Source organism: Sapajus apella, unplaced genomic scaffold (assembly GCF_009761245.1).
Source record: "Sapajus apella isolate SASKATOON/1434 unplaced genomic scaffold, GSC_monkey_1.0 scaffold45, whole genome shotgun sequence".
Classification (NCBI taxonomy): domain Eukaryota; kingdom Metazoa; phylum Chordata; class Mammalia; order Primates; family Cebidae; genus Sapajus; species Sapajus apella.
The window spans coordinates 7128853-7152179 of record NW_022436985.1 but is presented as its reverse complement, the minus strand read 5'-3'; the positions used below and the strand labels follow the sequence as shown (position 1 = coordinate 7152179).

Sequence of the window (23327 nt, the reverse complement as noted above, 5' to 3'; positions counted from 1 at the left end):
TGAAGTAAAAAATAATGTAATTGAATTTTAGTCTGAAAAATTAATTATACTTGAATGAGAAACAAAGAATGTCATAATTATTAAATTATATTTTTCCTATCAATGAATAATATGCATTTTTATAAGCACAAGGTTAAATTGGTTACATTAGCCTACAGGTTAATGGAGTAACTTTATTTTGAATACCAAGAATATTAAAATCCTATTAATTCTACACATCAATATGATTTCTAACTCAATAGCTCATCCTCACAAATATGTTCTAGAATTTTGCAAATATAATGAGAATTTTGATGGATTATTGCTATTAACTCTCATTTGAGAGGAAGTGTTCAGAAGCTTTCATTTTGCCTGCTTGATAGATATTTTAGGTTGGTGCTGAAGTAATTGTGGTTTTTGTTATAAAAGTTATGGCAAAAGATGCAATTACTTTTGCACCAACCTAATACTTATGTGAATGTTGCCACTGTATATCTATACAACTAAAGACATGGTGGGTAGCTAAAATTCATTTGCAAAGCCATTCATAGAGAAGGTTTTTATAAATTGTCTTCTGTTGGCATATAATAAATATTTCATAGGTGTTATTCCAGAAATGAATGTAAATGATATATTAGCATCTACCTGGTTTAATGCTGTGAGATTGTAAATTCCTTCAAAAATTTTCCCAGGAGTAAAATCTGAAAAAATTTTAAAGTGAGCATAGTTTTGGGAAACCAAGTTTCTTTGTAGTTCCTAGTAGCTACAATATAGGCAAATGTTCTATTTAAACTATTTAATTAACAAAATGATAATTAATACAAAAATACCGTTTTTCATTGTTCAACAAAAACAATGGTAACAGATATAGGCCAAATCTCAGATTCCATCTCAATAAAGGACTCACTGACCAGCTTCCAAGGGTATGGTTGGCTGACTACAGCCATTAAGCTTCTTCAGGGCCAGCCTCAGCTCACCAGCGGAAGTTCAAGCTTATCACTGGGTGGTCTGAGACAAAGGCTGAATAAGGTGGTGATTGCTGAGGTCTAGTTACTCATGAGGCACTCCACAACCAGTGACTGAACAAGGGAGTGCTACAAGAACCAACCCACTTTTGCTCAACGTGGGGATTTCTCTAACAAAATCTTAGCTATGAGCCCCTTGTTTTGCTGACAGATAACTTGTCAGTATAAATCATGGTTTGACTGTCCCCTACTCAATTCCGAATCTTTTTCTTTGTTTTTTTTTCTTCATATTTCCTTTCCTTTCCCTTTGTTAATAAACTTTGTGCACTCTTAACTCCATTTGATTCCTGAAGAAACAACCTGTGACATTTTATGAACAAAACGAACTGTTCTTAAGTGACATATAATGCAAGAATTTGGTAATGTAAGTACTAATACAATAGAGTCTTTGTCGTAAGGTAGTTTATAGGTTAGTGTCATCATTAACCTCTACAGAAATTTCCATGGGACTAAAAAACTTAAGTAACTAGCACAGAACCACCTGGCTAGTTACTAGCAGCATCCAGGATTTGATTCTATATTGCTCTAATTCTAAGAAACATGATTATTATCTTACTTGCCTCCTAATATGCTAATATTAATATTTCTTTTGCAATACAGAGCAGATTAAACCTTTTTCCATTAACAGTAATATTTAGAGTATAGGAGTATAAGTGTTCAAAATGAGTATTATCCCTGTCCAAAATACCTATGATTTGGGGAAGAAATTGGACTACTATAAAAGAGATGGAACAAAAAGAGTGAATACACATCTTCCTCCCAGTCAAGCTGATTGTTAGCAAATGAAGAGGTATTAATAAATTAGAATTAAGCCAGGCGTGGTGGCTCACATTTGTAATCCTACCTCTCTGAGATGCCAGGATCTGAAGATTGAGGCCAGCCTGGACAACATAAAGCAACTGCACCTCAAGAAAATATTTTAAAATTATCTGGGCAAAATAATGACCATGGTAAGAATCAAATGAAGAACTCAGCCACATTTATATTAGCAAAACAAACACAAACAAACCTTACAAATACACTTCACCAAGGAGATAAAAGATTTCTATAAGAAGAACTATAAAACACTGATGAAAAATATCATATATGACATAAACAAATGGAAATACATCCTATGTTTATGTTCATGAACTGTTAGAATCAATATTGTTAAAATGACCATACTGTCCAAAGCCATCTATAGATTCAATGCAATTCCTATCAAAATACCCCAACATCATTTTTTGCAGAATTAGAAAAAAAGAATTAAATGTATATAGAACCAAAAAAGAGTGCAAATAGCCAAAGCAATCCTAAGCAAAAAGAACAAACCTGGAAGCATCACATTACATCAAACTTTACTACAAGGCTATAGTAAGCAAAACAGCATAGTACCAATATAAAAGTAGATACATAGACCAATAGAACAGAATAGAGAACCAGAAATAAAGCTAAATACAACAGCCAACTGGTCTTTAATAAAGCCAACAAAAACATACACTAGGCAAAGAGCACCGTATTCAATAAATTATGCTGGGAAAACTGGATAGCCAGGTGCAGAAAAATGAAACTGGATCCCTATTCTCACCGTGTTCAAAACTTAACTGAAAATAGCTTGAAGACTTAAATCTAAGCCCTAAAACCATAAAAAATTCTATTGAAAAACCTAAGACAAACCCTTCTAAGCATTGGCTTAGAGAAAGAATTTATGACTATGACCTCAAAAACAAATGTAACAAAAAGGAAAATTAATAAATAAGACCTAATTAAACTTCAAAGCTTCTATATAACAAAAGAAATAATTAACAGAGTAAACAGACAACTTATAGAATAAGAGAAAATATTTGCCATCTGTATATTGACAAAGGACTAATATCTAGAAGCTACAATGACCCCAAATCAGCAAGAAAAAGTAAATAATCCCATTAAAAAATGGGTAAATGACATAAGCAGACATTTCTCAAAATAAGATATGCAAATGGCCAACAAGCATATGAAAAAATGCTTAACATCACTAACCATCTTTACATTGACAAAGGACTAATATCTAGAATCTACAAGGAACTCAAATCAGCAAGAAAACAATAAATAATCTTATTAAAAAGTGGGTAAATGACATAAGCAAAATTTTTCAACATAAGATAAATAAATGGCCAACAAACATATGAAAAAAAATGCTCAACATCACTAACCATCAGGGAAATGTGCACTAAAACCACAATGAGATGTCACCTTATCCAGAATAGTCATTATTAAAAGTTCAGAAAACAATAGATGTTAGCATGAATGTGGTGAATGATGAAAATGGAATGCTTATACACGGCTGGTGGGACTATAAATAATAAATTAGTACAACCTCTACAGAAAATAGTATGGAGATTTCTCAAAGAACTAAAAGTGCATCTGCTATTAAATTCACAATCTCACTACTGGTATCTACCCAAAGGAAAATAAATCGTTATAACAAAAACACATCTGTATGTATATGTTTATCACTGCACAATTCACAATTGCAAAGATATCGAATCAAGCTAAGTGGCTATTAACTGAAAAATGAGTAAAGAAAATATGAGCCAAAACCTAAAATGCAATAAAAACAAAAAAAGAAAATATGATAGAAGTCAGGCTAATCCCCACATTTTGGGAGGCTGGGGTAGGAGTATCACTTGAGGCCAGGAGTTTGAGACCAGTCTGAGCAACAAAGTGAGATCCCATTTTCACACAAATAAAAAAATTAGCCAGGCACAGTGGCATATGCCTGTAGTCCTAGTTACTCAAGAGACTGAGTCAGGAGGATCCTTTAAGAACAGAAAGTTGAGGTTACAGTAAGCTAATCATACCACTGTACTCCAGCCTTGGTGACAGAGCAAGATCCTTTTAAATATATACCTATATATGTGTGTGTGTGTGTGTGTGTGTGTGTGTGTGTGTGTGTGTGTACATACACACACCATGGAATACTATTTGGCCATAAAAATAACAAAAATAACAAAATAATGAATGTCTTTTGCAGCAACTTGGATGGGACTGGAGGCCATTGTCCTATGTGAAGTAATTCAGGAATGGAAAACTAAATACCACATGTTCTCATTTATAAATGGGAGCTAAGCTGTGGGTATGCCAAGGCTTATCACTTGGCATTATATCATATTATATCATATTATATCATTATATCATATTATATCACTATTATAGAGTGACAGACACTGGAGACTTAGAAGCAGGGAAGGTGTGAAGGGAGTGAGGGGATGAAAATTACCTATTGGGTACAATGTACACTATTTAGGTGATAGGTACAGTAAAAGCTCAGACTTCACCACCATACAATTCAGCCGTGTAACCAAAAACTACTTGTACCCCTAAAGCTATTGAAATAATAATGAAACAATAAAATTAAAATTTAAAAAATATGGTAAAAAAATTAGTTGAATGTGGTTGCATGCCTGCAGTCCTACCTACTTGAGAGGCCAAGGCAGGAAGATTGCTTGAGCCCAGGACTTTAAGGTTACAGTGAGCCTTGATTGAGCCACTATACTTCAGCCTACTTGGCAGATGATACCGTCACTAAATAAATAAATAAGATTTATTGGTATACTGAGCAATAAATCTAATTTGGCTGATTAGATTTATTGCTCAGTATAGAAAAAGTAGAAATTCTGCCATGAGAACTAGAATAAACAGGTATTAATAAATAGGTATTATGTTTTCTCTAATTCTTTAGCTGTTTTTGTTGTTGTTCCTTGTCAGCTCAGATGAGGGTGCCAGATTTCAGGGACAATGGTTATACTGCTAATGTTTATACTGCTTATTTAGTAATTCTATTGGAAAGAAACATGAATTTGAGCATCTTCTTTTTTTCAAATAGAGATGGTGTTTCACTGTGTTATCCAGGCCAGTCTGGAAGCCCTGGGCTCAAGTGATCATCCTGCCTTGGCCTCCCAAAGTACTGGGATTATAAGCAAGAGCCACCATGCCCAGCCAAATCTGAGTATCTTATGTGTGCCAGTTATTATATTTGGTGCAATAACATGCTAATGAAATAGAAACTGTATGCTCAAATAGGGAATAAAACTAGTTCATGAGGCTGGAGAAAAAGCAAAAAACACTTTAAATGTTGCATGAAATGATATATGGTATGGATGCTATGGAACATCCCTAAAGGGATGTGTTACTAGCCAAAAGGGGGAATCTTTCTAGTAAAATAAACAGTAATTCTTGAGATGTGTCTTAGAGCATGAGGTATTATGAGGGAGAGAAGGGTACAGTTGGTAGAAGGCAATAAAATCCAGAAATTTGCATGTGTAAAGTGAGGAGACGTGAAACAATATGCATTTCAGTTCTGTAAGAGTGAATGATGTTGTGAGGACGTTGAAAGTCAAAAACTTTGCAGCTCCAGAAATAAGCAAGTAACAGATAATCAGGGGTACAATATACTATGTTGAAGAGTTTTGATTTTCTTTCTGAAGGAGGGGATGATTCACTGTTAAATTAGGAAGTGATAAATTTAATTCCTACTAAGAAAAATCTCTCTGGCAAGTAGGGAAGGTGATAGAGATAGAGAGAAGAAAAGTCACTTTGGAGACAAGAAGCAATTACAGAAATTTAGGTAAGAAGCAACAAGTACGTAGACAATGTGGAATAGAGAGTAGTAAGTCCAAGAAATACTGAAGAAGTAGAGATTAAATTTGATTTCATATTTGGTTCAAAGTGAGCAGCAGCTGAACATATATGATGGCTTCCTGATTATTATTTTAGGAAATAGGAAGATAATGGGGAAATCAGCAGAAGTGACGTCTCAAGGTGGGGAAGGAAGATGTTGAGTTGGAGTGTCTGTGGAACAGTGTTGAGTATATGTTTAGTGAGTACTTGTACATAAGAGGTGGAGCTTGGAATACAGATAATTCTGGATTAACCAGTTGTATCTGGTAGTTACAAGCTGTGTTAGTCAGGGGTTCTTTAGAGGGATAGAACTCATGGAATATATATATATATATATATATATATATATATATATATATATATATGTGTGTGTGTGTATATATATATATATATATATATATAAAGGGGAGTTTATTAAATATTAACTAACATGATAACAAGGTGCCACAATAGGCCATCTGCAGGCTGAGAAGCAAGGACAGCCAGTCGGAATTCCAAAACTGAGGAACTTGGAATCCAGTTAAAGCATCCAGCCCAGGAGTAGGCTGGGAGGCTGGGCCAGCCTCTCTTTTCAGATTTTTCTGCCTGCTTATATTCTAGCCACATTGGCAGCTGATTAGATTGTACCCACACAGATTAAGGGTGGGTCTGCCTTTCCCAGCCCTGTGACTCAGATGTTAATCTCCTTAGGCAACAGCCTCACAGACACACCCTGGATCAATACTTTGTATCCTTTAACCCAATAAAGCTCACCCTCAGTATTATCCATCACACCAGCATAAAGTAGTTGAGGCCATGGATGTGGATATATTGTGTACATAGAGGTTGTGGTTGGGTGTACATGCAGAGTGAGGAGATTAAATGCCCAAAGATCGAGCTCTAACAAATGGCACAATTTTAACAGGGACATCATTAAAGATGAGCTCTGTAATATGGATATTGGTTTGATAATTAATTTAATTATAGCCAGGGAACAAATGGTAGATACAGTCTCTGTATTAGTCCATTTTCACACCACTATATAGAACAACCTGAGAGTGGGTAATATATTAAACAAAGAAGTTTAATTGATTCACGATTCCATATGGCTGGGGAGGCCTAAGGAAACTTAAAATCATGGCTGAAGGAAAGCAAGGCACTTCTTCACAAAGCAGCAGGAAAGAGAGAGAGCTTAGGGGAAACTTCCACTTTTAAGCCATCAGATCTCATGAGAACTCCCTCACTATTACCAGAACAGCATGGGGGAAACCATGCCTGTGATCCAGTCAACTCCCACCAGGTCCCTCTTGTGATACATGGGAATTACAATTCAAGATAAGATTTGTGTGAGGTCACAGAGACAAACCATTTCATTCCACCTTTGGCCCCACCCAAATTTCATGTTCTTTTCACATTTAAAAACTAATCTTGCCTTCGTGAAAGTCTCCCAAAATCTTAACTCATTACAACATTAGCTCAGAAGTCCAAGTACAAGGTCTCACCTGAGATAAGACAAGTCTCTCTCACCTATGAGCAAGAGTCTTAACTCATTACAGCATTAGCTCAAAAGTCCAAGTACAAAGTGTCATCTGAGATAAGGCAAGCCTCTCTCATCTATTGTAAAATCAAAAGCAAGTTACTTACTTCCAAGATACAATGGAGGTACAGGCATTGGATAAATGTTCTTATTCCAAATGGGAGGAACCGGCCAAAACAAAGGGGTCACAGGCCCCATGGGAGTCCAAAACCTGGTGGAGTGGTCATTAAATCTTAAAGCTCCAAAATCTCGTTTGACTCTGTGTCTCATATCCAGGGAATCCTGATGCAAGGGGTGGGCTCCCATGGCCTTTGGTAGCTCCACCCCTGTGGCTCTGTGGGGTGTATCCCCTGTGGCTGCTTTCACAGCCTGGTGTTGAGTGCCTATTATAGTTTGTCTGTGTCTCTACCCAAATCTCAACTTGAATTATGTCTCCCAGAATTCCCATGTGTGTATGGGTGGGACCCAGGAGGAGGTAAATTGAATCATGGGGGCTGGTCTTTCCCATGCTATTCTCATGATAGTGAATAAATTTCACAAGATCTGATGGGTTTATCAGGCATTTCCACTTTTTCTTCTTCCTCATTTTTCTCCTGCCGTTGCCATGTAAGAAATGCCTTGCACCTCCCACCATGATTCTGAGGCCTCCCTTGCCATGTGAAACTGTAGGTTCAATTTAACCTCTTTTTATTCTCAGTCTCAGGTATGTCTTTATCAGCAGCTTGAAAACAATCTAATACAATGCCTGTGGCTTTTCCAGCACATGATGCAAGCTGTTGATGGATCTATGATTCTGCAGTCTGGAGGACAGTGACCTTCTTTTCACAGCTTCACTAGGCAGTGCCCCAGTGGGGACTCTGTGTGGGGGCTCCAACCCCACATTTCCCTTTCACACTGCCCTAGCAGAGCTTCTCTATAAGGGCTCTACCCCTGCAACAGACTTCTTCCTGGACATCCAGGCATTTCCATACAGTCTCTGAAATCTAGACAGAGGTTCCCAAATCTCAACTCTTTCTTCTGTGCTCCCACAGGCCCAACACCACATGTAAGCCAACAATGCTTGGGGCTTATACCCTCTAAAGCAAAGACCTGGGCTGTACACTGGCCCCCGTTAGCCATGACTGGAGCTGCAGCAGCTCTGCTGCCATGCCCCAAGGCTACACAGAGCAGCAGGGCCCTGGGCCCAGACCACAAAACTATTTTTTTTCTCCTATGCTTCCTGTCCTATCATGGGAGAGACTGCTGTCCTTTTTGGGAGAGGCCGAAGTCCTGTGATGGGAAAGGCTGCCCTGAATATCTCTGAAATGCCCTGGAGACATTTTCACCATTTCCTTAGTTACTAACATTTGACTCTTCATTACTTATGCAATTTTCTGCAGTCAGCTTGAATTTTTCCCCAGAAAATGGGTTTTTCTTTTCTACCACATGGTCAGGCTGCAAATTTTTCAAACTTTTATGCTCTGCTTCCCTTTCAAATAATGTCTTTTTGAATGCATATGACTGAATGCATTCAGAATCAGCCGGGTCACCCCTTGAATGCTTAGCTGCTTAGAAATTTCTTCCACCAGATACCCTAAATCATTTCCCTGAAGTTCAAAGTTTCACAGATCTCTAGGGCAGTGACAAAATGCCACCAATCTCTTTGCTAAAGCATAGCAATAGTGACCTTTACTCCAGTTCCCAAGAAGTTCCTTATCTTCATCTGAGACCACCTCAGCCTGGACTTTGTTGTCCATATCACCATCAGCATCTTGATCAAAACCATTCAAGTTTCTGGGAAGCTCCAAACTTTCCCACATCTCTCTGTCTTCTTCTGAGCCTTCCAAACTGTTCCAACCTCTGCCCATTACCCAGTTCCAAAGTTGCTTCCACATTTTCAGGTTTCCTTTATAGCAGTGCCCCACTTCAAGCACCAATTGTCTATATTAGTCACTTTTCACATTGTGATAAAGAATAATCTAAGACTGAGTAATTTATAAAGGAAAATAGTTTAATTGACTCACAGTTTCTTATCGCTGGGGAGGCCTCAGGAAACCTATAATCATGGTGGAAGGCTAAGGGGAAGTAAGGCATGTCCTCACAAGGTGACAAGAGTGATAGAGTGCTCAGGGGAAACTGCCACTTTTAAACCATCAGTTCTCATGAGAGCTTTCTCACTAACACGAGAATAGCACGAGGGAAATCACGCCCGTGATCCAGTTACCTGCCACCAGTCCCTCCCTCCATATGTGGGGATTACAAGTAGAGATGAGATTTGGGTGGGGACACCGAGCCAAGCCATGTCAGTATCTTTTTAAATTTAGAGTTATTTTTATTCTACTTATTATATATGCACAAAAGTGAGAGGGGATAATTTAGGATAGATTCCTGGTTTCTGTCCTAGGCAAATAAATGGATAGAGGTATACAAAAAAGAAAACAAAAAACTAAGCACAAACATGCATGTGTGTGTGTATGCGTGTATACATACTTGACTGTATATAGCATAATAGCATTTTTGGATGCGTTCTTATTTTTTACAACTAAGAATATATTATGAAAAATATCATACTGTAGAGGGAATTTGAGTTTCATTAGTCAGATGCAATTATCTCCCACTGTGTGAAGCTGACTTTCCTTATCAAGAGCAAAGTAAAAAGGCTAAGCCTATTTTGCCGTCTCTTTGATGTTTTTATAGGATATAATGAAAGATGAATGCTCGATGCTCAAGCTGCAGCTGAAAGAGAAGGATGAATTCATTTCCCAACTTCAGGAAGAGCTGGTAAGTGATAACAATACTTGTCCCACAGAGTGTACTTTCCTTGCAAGGTTATTTGTTCCAAACCCTTATTTATTAATACCAATAACATTAGTTATTAATAAATACTTCCAGTGTTTCAATCTGATGATCAGTTTTTATAATCCTGTCATGAAAACTGTAGATCTTTGACAAGCTAAAGAATAGAAAGTGTTTTATTTTATGTGGAGATGTATATTATTCCAGAAACATATCACTGAACCAGGATTAAGTATTTCAGTTGTATGTATCAGAAATCTTGAAGGCTTAGGCTACATTGTTTTTTTGTAAAGTGCATGATTTAACACCAAACTGCTATACCTAAAGATACAGATCTATAATATAAAGGAAAATCAACAATCTAGCAAACAAAACCAGATTTTACTTTTTATTTTTATAAAGCTATCAAAATTATATTAACCTAATGAAACTTTTTGTTAATTTACTATATAATTCCCAAATTGTGTAAAAATTATAGAAAAATATGAAATGTATATAGTTCATGTTTTTAGAGTATGGTTTTTAATGTGTTATCATAAAAGAAGGTATGGAATTATACCTTCAAGATATAAAAATATATTTGGTAGATAACAGACAGCAGTGGGTGTTATTTTTTTCTAAGTATGTGTTTGCTATTTATCTATGAATATTAACAGTATTTTGCAATAAAATGTGCACTTTGGATATAAATTTAAAAAGATAGTACTCTATAACAAGAATCAAATAGAAAAAATAAGAAGAAATATTTTTTAATTCATTTTTACACTAACAGTAGATTAAAGAAATAACTATACTATAAAAGAGACCCTGACTCATTATCAAGAGCAAGGATCAAATCCTTCTCAACATATTTTTAGTGATTATTTCAGACTCACAGTTGTATATTATATAATTATTGAATACAACTAAATAACAGACTTCATAGACCATCAAGCTTCTGAGGACTTCTAACATATTAGTGAGATATAGAGAAACTCAGAGCTTACGTTATAAACTCTTAACAACTGACAATGTTTTCCCTGAAACTTGACCTTTATTTAAAGTGTTCTGTGATTGAACTGATGCTGATCATTGGTCCCATGAACATGTTATTGTGGTTTAGAAGACTTATAAACTTAGTACTTAGAATAGCAATGGTATCACAGACAAAATGAACGTATGTCACATTACTGAAATAACTTTTTATAAATCTATAAGTAACATATTGTAGTATCAACTTTATATATTACATAATGAAAACATTTCTGTATTTAAATATAGCCCTCTAGATATATATTATGTAACAACCCTTTTTTATGTGACATACAAAAAATCTTTGAGCTGACTAAATATCACATATAGATATTTATTGCATGTTGGATAAAATAATCAATTTTAACATAACTGTATCCATTATTTTGTCAGAAAGTGCTTATTTTAGATTTGGATAATTAACTCAGAAAGATTATCCATTTTTTTCTCAGTATTACTTATTATCAGTTTAAAACATTAATATATAAGAAATCAGACATTTACTTGCTGAATTAAATGAAAAAATAAAGTGATTGCCTCCAAAGACAGTACTTCATAGTTATAATTAAAGAAATTTAGTACACCTTCCTCTAAAAACGTCCTGTATGTGTTTTATTTTTTCTTTTCTTTTCTTTATACTTGAATTACTCAGATTGGCTACTTAGTTTCTAAAATTTCTCAGGTAACAATCAAGCGGCATTTTATTTTGTGCTATCATAGTTTTCATAATCATCTTGAATATTTCAGGAAAAAATGTTAACTTTTGAAAATATAATATATTAGTTAAAAAGGACTGTAGCTAAGAAGGAAGTATGTAATTGATGATTCAAGAATTTTGCTCAGAGGAAACGTTATTGGGCGAAAAAAAGACATCATTGAAACTGAATTTGGAGCATGGATGAGGAATGCCAATTACATAGGCCAATACAAACCCCTTGCATCCATGGAAAACTTTGGCCCTACTATTTCTGGTTCCGGTATAAGTAACTTGTGACATTTTGTTATGGTGGAATTTAAATTTTACATTTATGCTTTATTTACTTAAATTTGAAAGTTTCAAAAAATTTGAGAAACCACTTCAGCTGTACCCTATTATATACTACAATTTCATAATCTGCAATAATTTAGAACTTGTTCAGTTTTATATTGTTTCTCATGGGTTTCTGATTTCTTGACCAATGTTATTATCACAAGCAATTGTATGTACATGTACATAGTAGAATAAAATTAGATGTAATTATACCAAAAGGCTTTATATCCAATTAATAATTAAGAAAGTTTTAAATTTTTTGATTATTTATATTTTTTAGTTTTTTAGCCTCATCAATAGTGAGAAGAGTTATAAAAACTTGGGGACAGAATGGGATTAGAACAAAATAAATATTTTTTTTTTTCTTTTCTTTTTCTTTTTTTTTTTTGAGACAGAGTCTTGCTCTGTCACCCAGGCTGGAAAGCAGTGGCACAATCTCAGCTCACTGTGCAACCTCCACCTCCGGGGTTCAAGCAGTTCTCCTGCATCAGCCTCCCAAGAAGCTGGGACCACAGGCACATGCCATCATGCCTGGCTCGTTTTTGTATTTTTAGTAGAGATGAGGTTTCGCCATGCTGGCTAGGCTGGTCTTGAACTCCTTACCTCAAATACTCTGCCACCCTCAGCTTCCCAGAGTGCTGGGATTACAGGTATGAGCCACCATGCCTGGCCATAACAAGTGTTTTAGTCATTTAAGTACAAGATTTTTAGTCATTTATTTTTAGAGCATGGTTTCTCAACAATAGTGCTACTGGCATTTGTTTTATGCATTACTTACCTTGGTGAGCTTTACTGTTTTCAACAGATAAAGATAAAAATAATCACTTGCAATTGTTTTATTATATCCAAAGGGATATTAAATGTTAGAATATTAGAGAGTTCTGGGATTATATATGTGCTAGGGCAACTAATTGGAGAAAACGAGAAATATATTCTGTAGCCAGAAGTTTACAGTATGATAAACAGAGAGGAAACTAGTTCACAGCAAGGAGCATCTACTCCCAACTGTCCTGTAATAGAACAAAATCTCCTCTGCATTAAATAAGAAATAGAGCAAAGGGAAATTTTTCTTCTCCTTATCTTCCTATGGCCTTAGGTTTCTTTACTTGAGGAGAAGAGTGAGTCAGTATGGTGATATGGAAAATTGGGATATGAATTTCTTGCCCTACTTTTAATCTTAATTGCCTATGTGACTAGATTTAGGTATTTTTCTCTATTTGGGCATTAGTTTCTTCAACTGTCAAATCATATTACTATATATTTTGGTCTGTTTTGTGCTGTCCTAACAAAATATCACAGGCTGGGTAATTTATGGTATTTTATAAAAACAGAAATGTATTTCTCACAGTTCTGGAGGCTGAGAAGTTCAAGATCAAGGAACTAGTAGAATAGGGCCCAATCTCTGCTTCCAGGATGGTTTCTTGAAAGCTATATCCTGTAGAGAGAAGGAATGCTTGTCCTCACATGACAGAAAGGCAGAACAGTATTATTCTTCTCCTGCAAGGCCTTTTCTATAGCAGCTTTAATCTATTCATGAGAGTGGAAGCCTTCATGATCTAAACATCTCTCCATAGTTGGCACTTTCCAACACTATTTGGGATCAAATTTTCAATGCCAGAATTTGGCGGGATATACTACTCAGACCATAGGACCATAATATCAAAATATTACATATTTATCAATAATGAATTTGATAGATTATAGTATATTTATATAATAACTGTATTATATATATTTTTATAGCTATGTTGCTTTTGAAATTATTAAGTGGAAGGAAAAAGCAGATTTTAGAACAGCATATTGCATGATAACGTGATGTGAAAATATATGTTGTATAGTAAGACTAGAATAATTGATAGTATTTATCTTTGAGAAATTAGAATGCTCAATATCTGCTTTAATTTGGTACTATATCATTTTTAATAACTAATATATTGCTTTTATAATCAGAAAAACATCAGACATGCTTCTTTGGAAAATAAATGAAGAATTTTGATGCATTTAATGGTTTTCATTCTGTGATAAGTGTGTTTTGGGAGAAATAAAGGCAGAAGAGGGATCCTGTGGATTTCCGCCCCCCACCCACTTAATGATAGCAGTCCTCCTTTCATTGTTTTTTTCTTAACATTACTTATTACATTATCGTTTCCATCAATAAGCAGTTTTTATTTATTGCATATCATTATTCTCCAAAGATTTTATTTGATGAAAACCCACAGCTGAAAACAAATCAAGCAAACAAACCAAAAATACTGAGCAAGATGATTGCTAAGAAATACTGTGAATTATTAAACAGGGTGGGAAATGAGAACAAAAGCTGTGACATACACCTCAGTGAGAATTATTACACGTCATGGTGATTGGAGAGAATATTAGCTAATTGAGGGCATGGAAGAGAACCAACATTCAGAATCAGGAATAATAGGAGGACTTTTTTGATAATTAAATTTTTGGATATATATTTTTAAATATACGCTCTATTTACTTTGTAGAATATACTGGACTTTTTGAATATTAGAAATATATCTCTCTTATCTGACAGAAAAATTTAGGGAGTTCGGTAATTTAGTTTATTAAGATATTTAAAGCATAGCTATAGGTTTAGACCAAAAGTCTAAATATAATAGCTAAAAGTATGCATACTTGATCATAATTAATATAAAATATTAAATATTTGCATAAGTATAATTTGTTACATTTAATGATATAAAATAGCTAAATATTTTTCTAACTTCTGAGAATGTTAAAATGTCTTTTCCTTAGCTATTTTGTGAAGGTTAAGTTGAAGAATGCCACATAATTTTATTACTCATATGAAACTTAGGGGCATTGTAAATATTATTCTCAGGTGGCTAAAATAAATTTGAGAGATTTGTCATAAATGTTGATGGTGAAGTGTAGCCTTGTGTTTGGGGGGATGGATATGTTCTTGTAAATGATTATTAATCTTACAAGTCATTTCAAAATTCTTTTAAATGGTTTCACACTATGGATGAAGAGTGTGTACCATAGGATATCAGAAATTGAAGAAAGTGCATGTGGTATTTATTAATAGATTGATTCAAAATATTTTTAAAGTAAATTAGAGTTAACTTACAAATAAAGACATAACTTTAGTTAGTCCTTTGACTATGAAGAGTCAAATTTAATTGTCCTAATTAAGGTTTGTATGCCATGCTATGAATTTACTATTTTGTTTCGATTTGGATGATGATTTACATATACTCTTCAAAAATGTTAAACAAATTTGTATTGATAATCACAATTTACAAGTTTACATTTGTAAATTGTCAAAAGTTTATAATTCTGAAGTTTTAGGGTTTCTACCTTTCAGAATTTTCCCTTTGGACACTTTTATTTGTTTTCTGGCTGATCTGGGTAAAATGTATCAGATATAGCTTTTTACAGTATATTTCTTTAAAAACATGTGTTTTGGCTGGGTGCAGTGGCTCACACCTGTAATCCCAGCACTTTGGGAGGCTGAAGCAGGCAAAACAAGAGGTCAGGAGTTCAAGATCTGCCTGGTCAACATGGTGAAACCCCATCTCTACTAAAAATACAAAAAATTGGCTGAGCGTGTTGGTGGGTGCCTGTAATCCCACTGTAATCCTAACTCCTCAGGATGCTAAGGCAGGAGAATCACTTGAACCTTGGAGGGGTAGAGGCGGAGGTTGCAATGAGCCGAGATCAGGCCACTGCACTCCAATGGAGACAGTGCGAGACTCCATCTCAAAAAATGTGTATGTGTGTGGGCGGGGGGGTTCTATTTAAAAGGCCAGTTTAATGAGTCACCAAAAAAAAAAAAAAATAGATTTTCTGAAAAAGTATGTTTATTAGCCCTCTGTAAAATAAACAATTTATATACAGCACTTAATAACATGTTTTTTTTAAAGCAAAAGAAAAATACTTTTATATTTTCCTTCATATTATTCCTGTTTCCTAACGTTACAACATCTATACTTTTCAACGCTAGTGAAATTTAACAGTTACTTTCACTACCATGTCTTTTTCTTCTTTTTTATTTTTTTTATTTATTTTTTTTTTTAGTGAGACGCAGATTTACTCTTGTTGCCTAGGCTGGAGTGCAATGGTGCAATCTCGGCATACTGCAGCCTCCTCTGCTTCCTGGGTTCAAACGATTCTCCTGCCTCAACATCCAGAGTGGCTGGGGTTACAGGCGCCCACTACCACACTCTGCTAATTTATGTATTTTTAGTAAAGATGGGGTTTCACCATATTGGCCAGTCTGGTCTTGAACTCCTGACCTCAGGTGATCTGCCCACCTCGGCCTCCCAAATTGCTGGGATTACAGGCATGAGCCACCTCGCCTGGCCATCACCACATCTTTTTAAGCAGCAAAGGAATACACTGACTGTAGGAATAATGTATGACTATTATCAGAGGCAAAAATTTAAAACATGTTGGTAATGACTCTTTCCTGAGAAGAGTTTTTTGTGGGTCTGAATTTTAACTGTAGGTTACAGTTTTTAAACTTCACACACACACATACACACGCACACTTTTTCCCCACGCACTTTAAAACTTTTTTTCAATTATCATATTTTTATTACTGTCCTTTAATAAACAATGCATTTTTAAATGGAAGCGTAACTAGGAGACCTTTCAGTTATGGAGCTGAAACACTCAAGGATTCCACTACAGATGTTTATTTTGAGAGTTAAGTTTGTAGTGTTAAGTCGGAACCTTTCAACTAGCTTTACACCGTTTATGTTTCTAAACTTTGAGGTACTGTAGATTAATGTACTCAAATATAGATTCCAAAGAAACAATGAGAGCATAGTTGTTATAAAAATAAAGAAATGAAACTTGAGATACTTAAATTCTGTCAGTTAATAGTAACCATTTGGAGTGTTTATTTGTATTTAAGATTTAATACAAAAGATAGAGTGTGAACTATGAGCTATTTGGAGGGGGGTGTTTGGAAATTTTAGTTTATAATTAAATATTTTACTGAATTTTAATAATACCTTCAAAAATGAACTTTATTTTTTATTTGAAAATGTTAATTTTATTTTTAAAATTAAAGCACAATTAAAAATAAACGTTACATCAGAAACATGATTTAGCAATTATCCATCTTGTATCTTTTGCAGACTTTTTTAATTAAACAAATATTACATTTATTAAAATTTACTTTTTACTCTTTTACATAATGGTATATACAAAGTTAAATAAAAGTTTTTAACTAGCTGCATTTCTTTTCTGGCCATTACTAATATTACGTTTAATACCATGATTATTATTTGATCCTATATTTTTCTTTTAGAAGAGGACAGTTAAAAATAACCTTTTCAGGTGTACAATATAGTAGATACATCATTGAGCTGAATGCTTTTTCTTCCTGTAATGTAAATATTAACTCAAGAAAGCCAGGCCACATTTTTAAAAAGTGTTTAGAAATTTATATCCCTTTTCGTGTTATTCAACCTACTTTGTTCTCACTCAAAGCAAATACTGAAAATTATATTCTTGAGTGTAAGTAAACATATAAACAATCATCTTTCTCCAACCTTTTCAAATGTCATTTACTTTATTAATTGTAAGGCAAGTTCTCGGCTCATTTGTTAACAATTGAATAGCAAAGCATGGGACTGAATAAATGCACCTGTAGAACTGATGATTTATGAAAAATTGAAGGCAATTGAAAACCTGAAAGTGTAGCGTTATGTGTAATCAGGTTACTATGCATAATAAAAGGGGGAGCTAAAAATAAAAGACCAAGAAATACATATGGCTAACTGGCGCTTTATCAGAAATCTAGAGAGAAGAGTAATTTGATTTGATTTTAAAATACTTTCAGAATTCTAACTGAATAAAATTGTATGCCCTTGATGCTTTAATAACAGAATAATTCATACATGATAAGAGAAACATTCTTTGTGCATGAAAATCTTATGAATTTATCTTAAAAGTAATTCCCCACTTGCTCTACATTCTGTTATCATTTAAAATGACTACTATTTCATGCTAGTCATTTTAGAATAGAATATTACAGCTCCATGTGTGATTTACATAAAAATGGACAGCTGTAAGTACTTTTAAATCCTCTTTCTTTTTCATATTTAGGAAACATTATGAACAGAAAAGTAATAGATTAGGTATACTCAAACATTATTAAAGTGTCAGGCTACTTTCCTTCTTTTTTTCAGGAGAATTAATTGCATATATTCCAGAAAAGGCTTATCTCAGCAGTAATTACACTCCTAGTCAGTTCTGTGAGACAGATGTAGAGTGTGAATGTGACAGTATCCTGCGATACATAATGGGGATTGCCTCCAATTTCTTACACACTCCAGTACCCTGATGAAGAGCTGCCAAAAAGATACAATCTTTAATATTCAATGGAATTTTCTGTAGCAGTAGTACATATTTGTTAAAGTCTTTATCACAAAAGGTTGTCATATTGCAGTACAGCGTGAATATAAAAAAATAATTGTTGTTTGATTTAAATGTCAGTAGGAAGCTGTTTTACCTTTAAGGGATAAACAGAGTTAAATATATTCAACCACATTGTAATCATATTAGGCATGTAGTTGAAATTAATTTATAAATAAAGTTAAATAGTTGAATATTTTGGATATTTTAAATTTAGTATATATGTCATACAATTTATAAACTATCTTCTTTATTTTATACTTCTTTTGTTATACTATCAAGATTAGAGTACTTAGAATAACTCTTTCCAAACAAAACAATTTAAGTAGTCAGTGGGACATAATGATACCCAAAGACTTAGAAAAAAAAAAATACAAAGCATGTTCCTGAATTATCATGGAAATTAACAATATGCAGAAGAGGAAATATGTGTTTTTGGCATTTGTGAGGATGGGCTGTCAAAAACAAAATCACAGCACATTTAGTTTAAAGATTTAATTGACTTTTATTAGCAATTTATGAATTGGTGGCATCTCATATAAAGATTTAGAAAAGGTCCTCTTCTGGACATGGCAGAACAATTGTTTTTTATGTGGTAGTTTGAACAGGAATAAGGAAACAAGCTAATGCAAAAAGTGGATTGTTTAACATCAAGTTACTTCATGTTACATTCCTCATGAGAGTTAAAGTGGAGGAAACTTCCTTATCATGCCTAATACAAATAGCTTGTTTGGGATTTGGCTATCATTTCTTCATGATTTCTTGGAAGGCCAGAAAAATAAGTTGCCTTCAGTTTGATGACATGGAATCTTAACATGAATAACTCCATTTTGGTTCAGTCTTTTGGAGTGTAGTATATAAGCTATGACCACCTACTTTATTTAACAGTATGTATATAAATAAACATGTAATGTTCTACTTCACAATAAAGTATGCTTAAAAATTTGAAAGTCCAACTGAGCCAGAGACTTTGACTGGAACAAGTTTCACATGATGAAAGAGTGGAGTGGCACCTGTCCTCAAGGAAATAAAGGGAGATGGGCATATGTAATTTTAATAAAAAATAGCCACTAGTTGCTGAGCTCATGACTTTTGACGGGTACTATGAATGCTTTAGGTTTATTATTGCCTTTACTTTTTATAATAAAATTAAGAAATATTATTATTCCCAGTTCATTCATAATAAACTAAAATTCAGGGGGATTATGTGATTTGTTTAACTCTGCATAGTACATGACAGAGTTAAGATTGGGAGTAAAATCTCTCTGACTCGATGCACATGTTATTTTCCCTACTATATCAAACATATTTATAAATTACAGAGTGATGAGAGCAATAAAATAGAATAACACAGTTGACTTTTGTTACATATCAATACTGAAATAAAAACAATAGCTACTATTTATTGATTGGTTACCATTCCTCTGGTAGTGGCAGTCAGATTTGGGTGGTCGTGGCAGAAACTCCTGTGATAGTGTTACTGGCAAAGCTAGTCTTCCAGAGGGTGGGGTCTACCCCTGTTCAGCACTGCAAAGCCGATATGTGCAACTGAGAATGAACATCAAGCAGTTCAGGCTTTATATGATGGCCACGGAATTGAGAAGTGGGAGCATAGCTCACAAATGAACTTCTCAGCTCCTGAGAGCTGGAAAGTCACAGAGAGAGGGATACTTTAATTAAGGTATTGAGCATTAAAAGCAAAGGGAGGGGCTGGGTACGGTGGCTCACACCTGTAATCTCAGCACTTTGGGAGGCCGAGGTGGGCATATCACAAGGTCAGGAGTTTGAGACCAGCCTGGCCAATATAGTGAAACCCTGTTTCTAGTAAATATACAAACATTAGCCAGGTGTGGTGCCAGATACCTGTAGTTCCAGCTACTCAGGAGGTTGAGGCAGGAGAATCGCTTGAACTTGGAGACGGTTGTTGCAGTGAGCAGAGATCGTGCCACTGCACTCCAGCCTGGACAATAGAGAGTGAGACTCTGTTTCAAAAAAAAAATATATATATATATATATCAGAACCAGAGTGCAACCTTCCTTTTATGATTTCTTCTGGTCATTGTCATGATGATTAACTGTCATGGCACTGATGAAAGTTTCACTTAGCATGGAAATGAGATTATAATAAAGTTAGAGTTTCTTCAGAGGTCAAGTGAGCTGCCATCTTGGATACCACTGGTTTCAACTGGTCTGATCAGTTGGGGAACTTCTGATCATAGACATCCTGTTCTTAAAGATTAAGAGTTAAGGTGGGGTAGCAATTTAGCTATACCATGTAGGCATTACACTGAGTAATGATAACAAAAGAGAAAAATCTATTTTAGAGAAATCATCTACAGCCACTTTTCCCATCATTGGAAGTGAGAATGGTGGCTTTCATCAAAAAAGGCATAGGATATCACAGACACATTTAATGTCATTTTAGTTACCATGTCCTATTTCATGGACACTCTTTGTATCCAAGTTAAACACATTATTACTTGTAGAATCATGGCTTAGCATTATCAAAGAAATGAAAAGAGAATAATTTGAGTGTCTTATCTAAAAGCTGTGTAGGGTAGGGAAGCATTTTCTTTTTCCCTCTGAGAGTTTAATAATTGAGTCTATTAAATAATCTGACAATGGGCAGATTAATAGGAGAACAGTTACACAGATTTATCACGTGCACCAGGGCACTGCAGGAAAGACAAGTGAACACCAAAAATCCAAGTAAGATTTATAAGCTTTTATGCCCTCTTTATATGGCAGAGGGGAAAGGGGATGTAGGCAATTTAAAGGAGAGTAAATGGTTTGGGGAAAAATAAATGGGCCTTTAGAAGAATACATAGTGGTTTGTGCCAAAGTTGGCCTGAGTGTGGTGCCGACTTCTTGACTTCCTCTCCCGTGATAAGAGTTAATCTTCCCTGGTTGATGCAGCCCTCAGGGAGAGGATTGGCAACAGCTGAGTGACTTTTGGAGGAGCTGTCTTTAGCCAGATAAGGGGAGCTTCGAGAAGATGTCTGTCTATCCACCATACCTCAAGTGCCCTCAATTTGAAATAATTAGCATACCAAAGTGGCATATTTTGAGGTTATGTTTTCTGAACTCTTTCAGCTGAGAAAGCAAGTTTTTTTAGTGACTTAAAATATAGCTTTATATTTTTATGACATATGTGAATATAATATCTACATACTTATCCGTAAGTCTATTTTATATCACTAAGAAATCTCCCATAGTCAGCCAAATACAGAGTGAGAGAATAGTCAAAAATGAGGAGAAGGACTAAATCCAAACAGCAAGAAGTATCTCATATCTTCTGATGAAATATTTTACTCAGTGGATGAACAAAACAAGAATGAATGGGTTGCAGATTGTTTTTTAAAATTTAGTTCCATCCCACCTTACAACTCTTTGAGCTATTCCTAGAACTATTTCAGTTTCTATAAGGAATAAAAAGGAAGATTTTACCAGTTGTAATCCCCACGAAGAAGCTTGAGCTTAAGTGTTTTCCTGTGTGTCCCCTTTTTATCTTCAAATGAGGCTTTACCATTACTTGTTTTTCTCTCTCATTGGTGGGTTCCTTAATGATGGCGGCCTTGTGCTCCTGTGGCCTCAACATTTAACAAAGTAGGTAATTAGTAAATATTTGAATGAATGAATAAAATTTATATTGTATTTTTTGCTCTTATATTTGTTGGGGGAACTTTTAGAGAATAAAGCAAGACAATGTCAAATTATTAAATTACATAAATGAAAGGGAAAGAAGACTGTGAGTATAGATGTATAATTTCCTAGATGAACTGCTAGATGCCAAACAAGCATGTAGGGATGTCACCTAGGAAACTTAAATACAAAACGGGTATTACAATAAATAATGGCAAGAAAATAAGTGGAGGAAAACAGAGCTATGAAATGATCTGAAGATGAGTAATCAAGAGAAATTATAGAAGTAAAAAGAATGGGTAAAGTTAAAATTGATTTTAATATAAAATATTCTAGAAATAAAGGAAAAACTAAGAAAACAACGTTGAGGAAAACCATGAAAACTTTTCAGAAATTTAGTAAGTGATAAGGTCATCTGCTTATCTTCATTTCACCAGAAAAACATCTTGATGAAATAATACAATTCGAAGGATCTCTTAAAAAGCTAATTTTTGGCCTGGCACGGTGGCTCACGCCTGTAATCCCAGCTCTTTGGGAGGCCAAGGCAGAAGGATCATCTGAGGTCTGAAGTCCAAGACCAGCCTGACCAACATGGAGAAATCTCACCTCTACTGAAAATGCACAATTATGTGGCATATGCCTGTAATCCTAGCTCCCCAAGAGGCTGAGGCAGGAGAATCGCTTGAACTCAGGAAGTGGAGGTTGCAGTGAGCCAGGTTGTGCCATTGCACTCCAGCCTGGGCAACAAGAGTGTCCAGCCTGGGCAACAAGAGTGAAACGCTGACAAAAAAAAGTATATATATATATATATATGTATAGCTGATTTTTGAGATAAAATGGTCTATAATGTGAACGATTCATAATAGAAAATGGCTATGGGTAGGATGTTAATGAGACCGGAGAAAAAGACAGCTACACTAAAACATAAGTATAAATGAAAGAGTAAAAATAAATTTAAAATGCCAAGCATGTTCAGAACCTATATTCATATTCATGAAAGTATTGGTAGTGGTGGTAGAGATCCAAGTTGCCACGAGTTTCAAGTGGCCTATCTGTATGGGTCCATAACAACTTTAGCCTTTGCCTCCTCAGAAGAAGGAATTTGACTGAGGGGCATAAAGCAGACAAAGAGACTGAGGCTGTTTCTAAGCAGGAGTGGAAGCTTATTTTAAAAGCCTTTGAACATGAAAGAAAGGCAAATTTGCTTGGAAAAGACCCAAGCAGGTGCCTGAAGGTCTGCGAGAGAGTAGAAGACAGCAAAAAAGAGGTCTTAGTCCGGGTACGGTGGCTCATGCCTGTAATCCCAGAACTTTGG

General features: G+C 34.9%; 1 protein-coding gene across 4 annotated transcripts in view; it reads left to right on the top strand.

Moving 5' to 3' along the window:
* CCSER1 (coiled-coil serine rich protein 1) overlaps nucleotides 1-23327 on the top strand; it is a 1343925-nt gene that overhangs the window by 606931 nt on the left and 713667 nt on the right. For all 4 annotated transcript variants that reach the window (XM_032239846.1, XM_032239847.1, XM_032239848.1 and 1 more), the window contains exon 8: nucleotides 9835-9918. In XM_032239846.1, the coding sequence (XP_032095737.1) occupies nucleotides 9835-9918 (84 nt within the window). The remainder of the gene's footprint in view (nucleotides 1-9834; nucleotides 9919-23327) is intronic.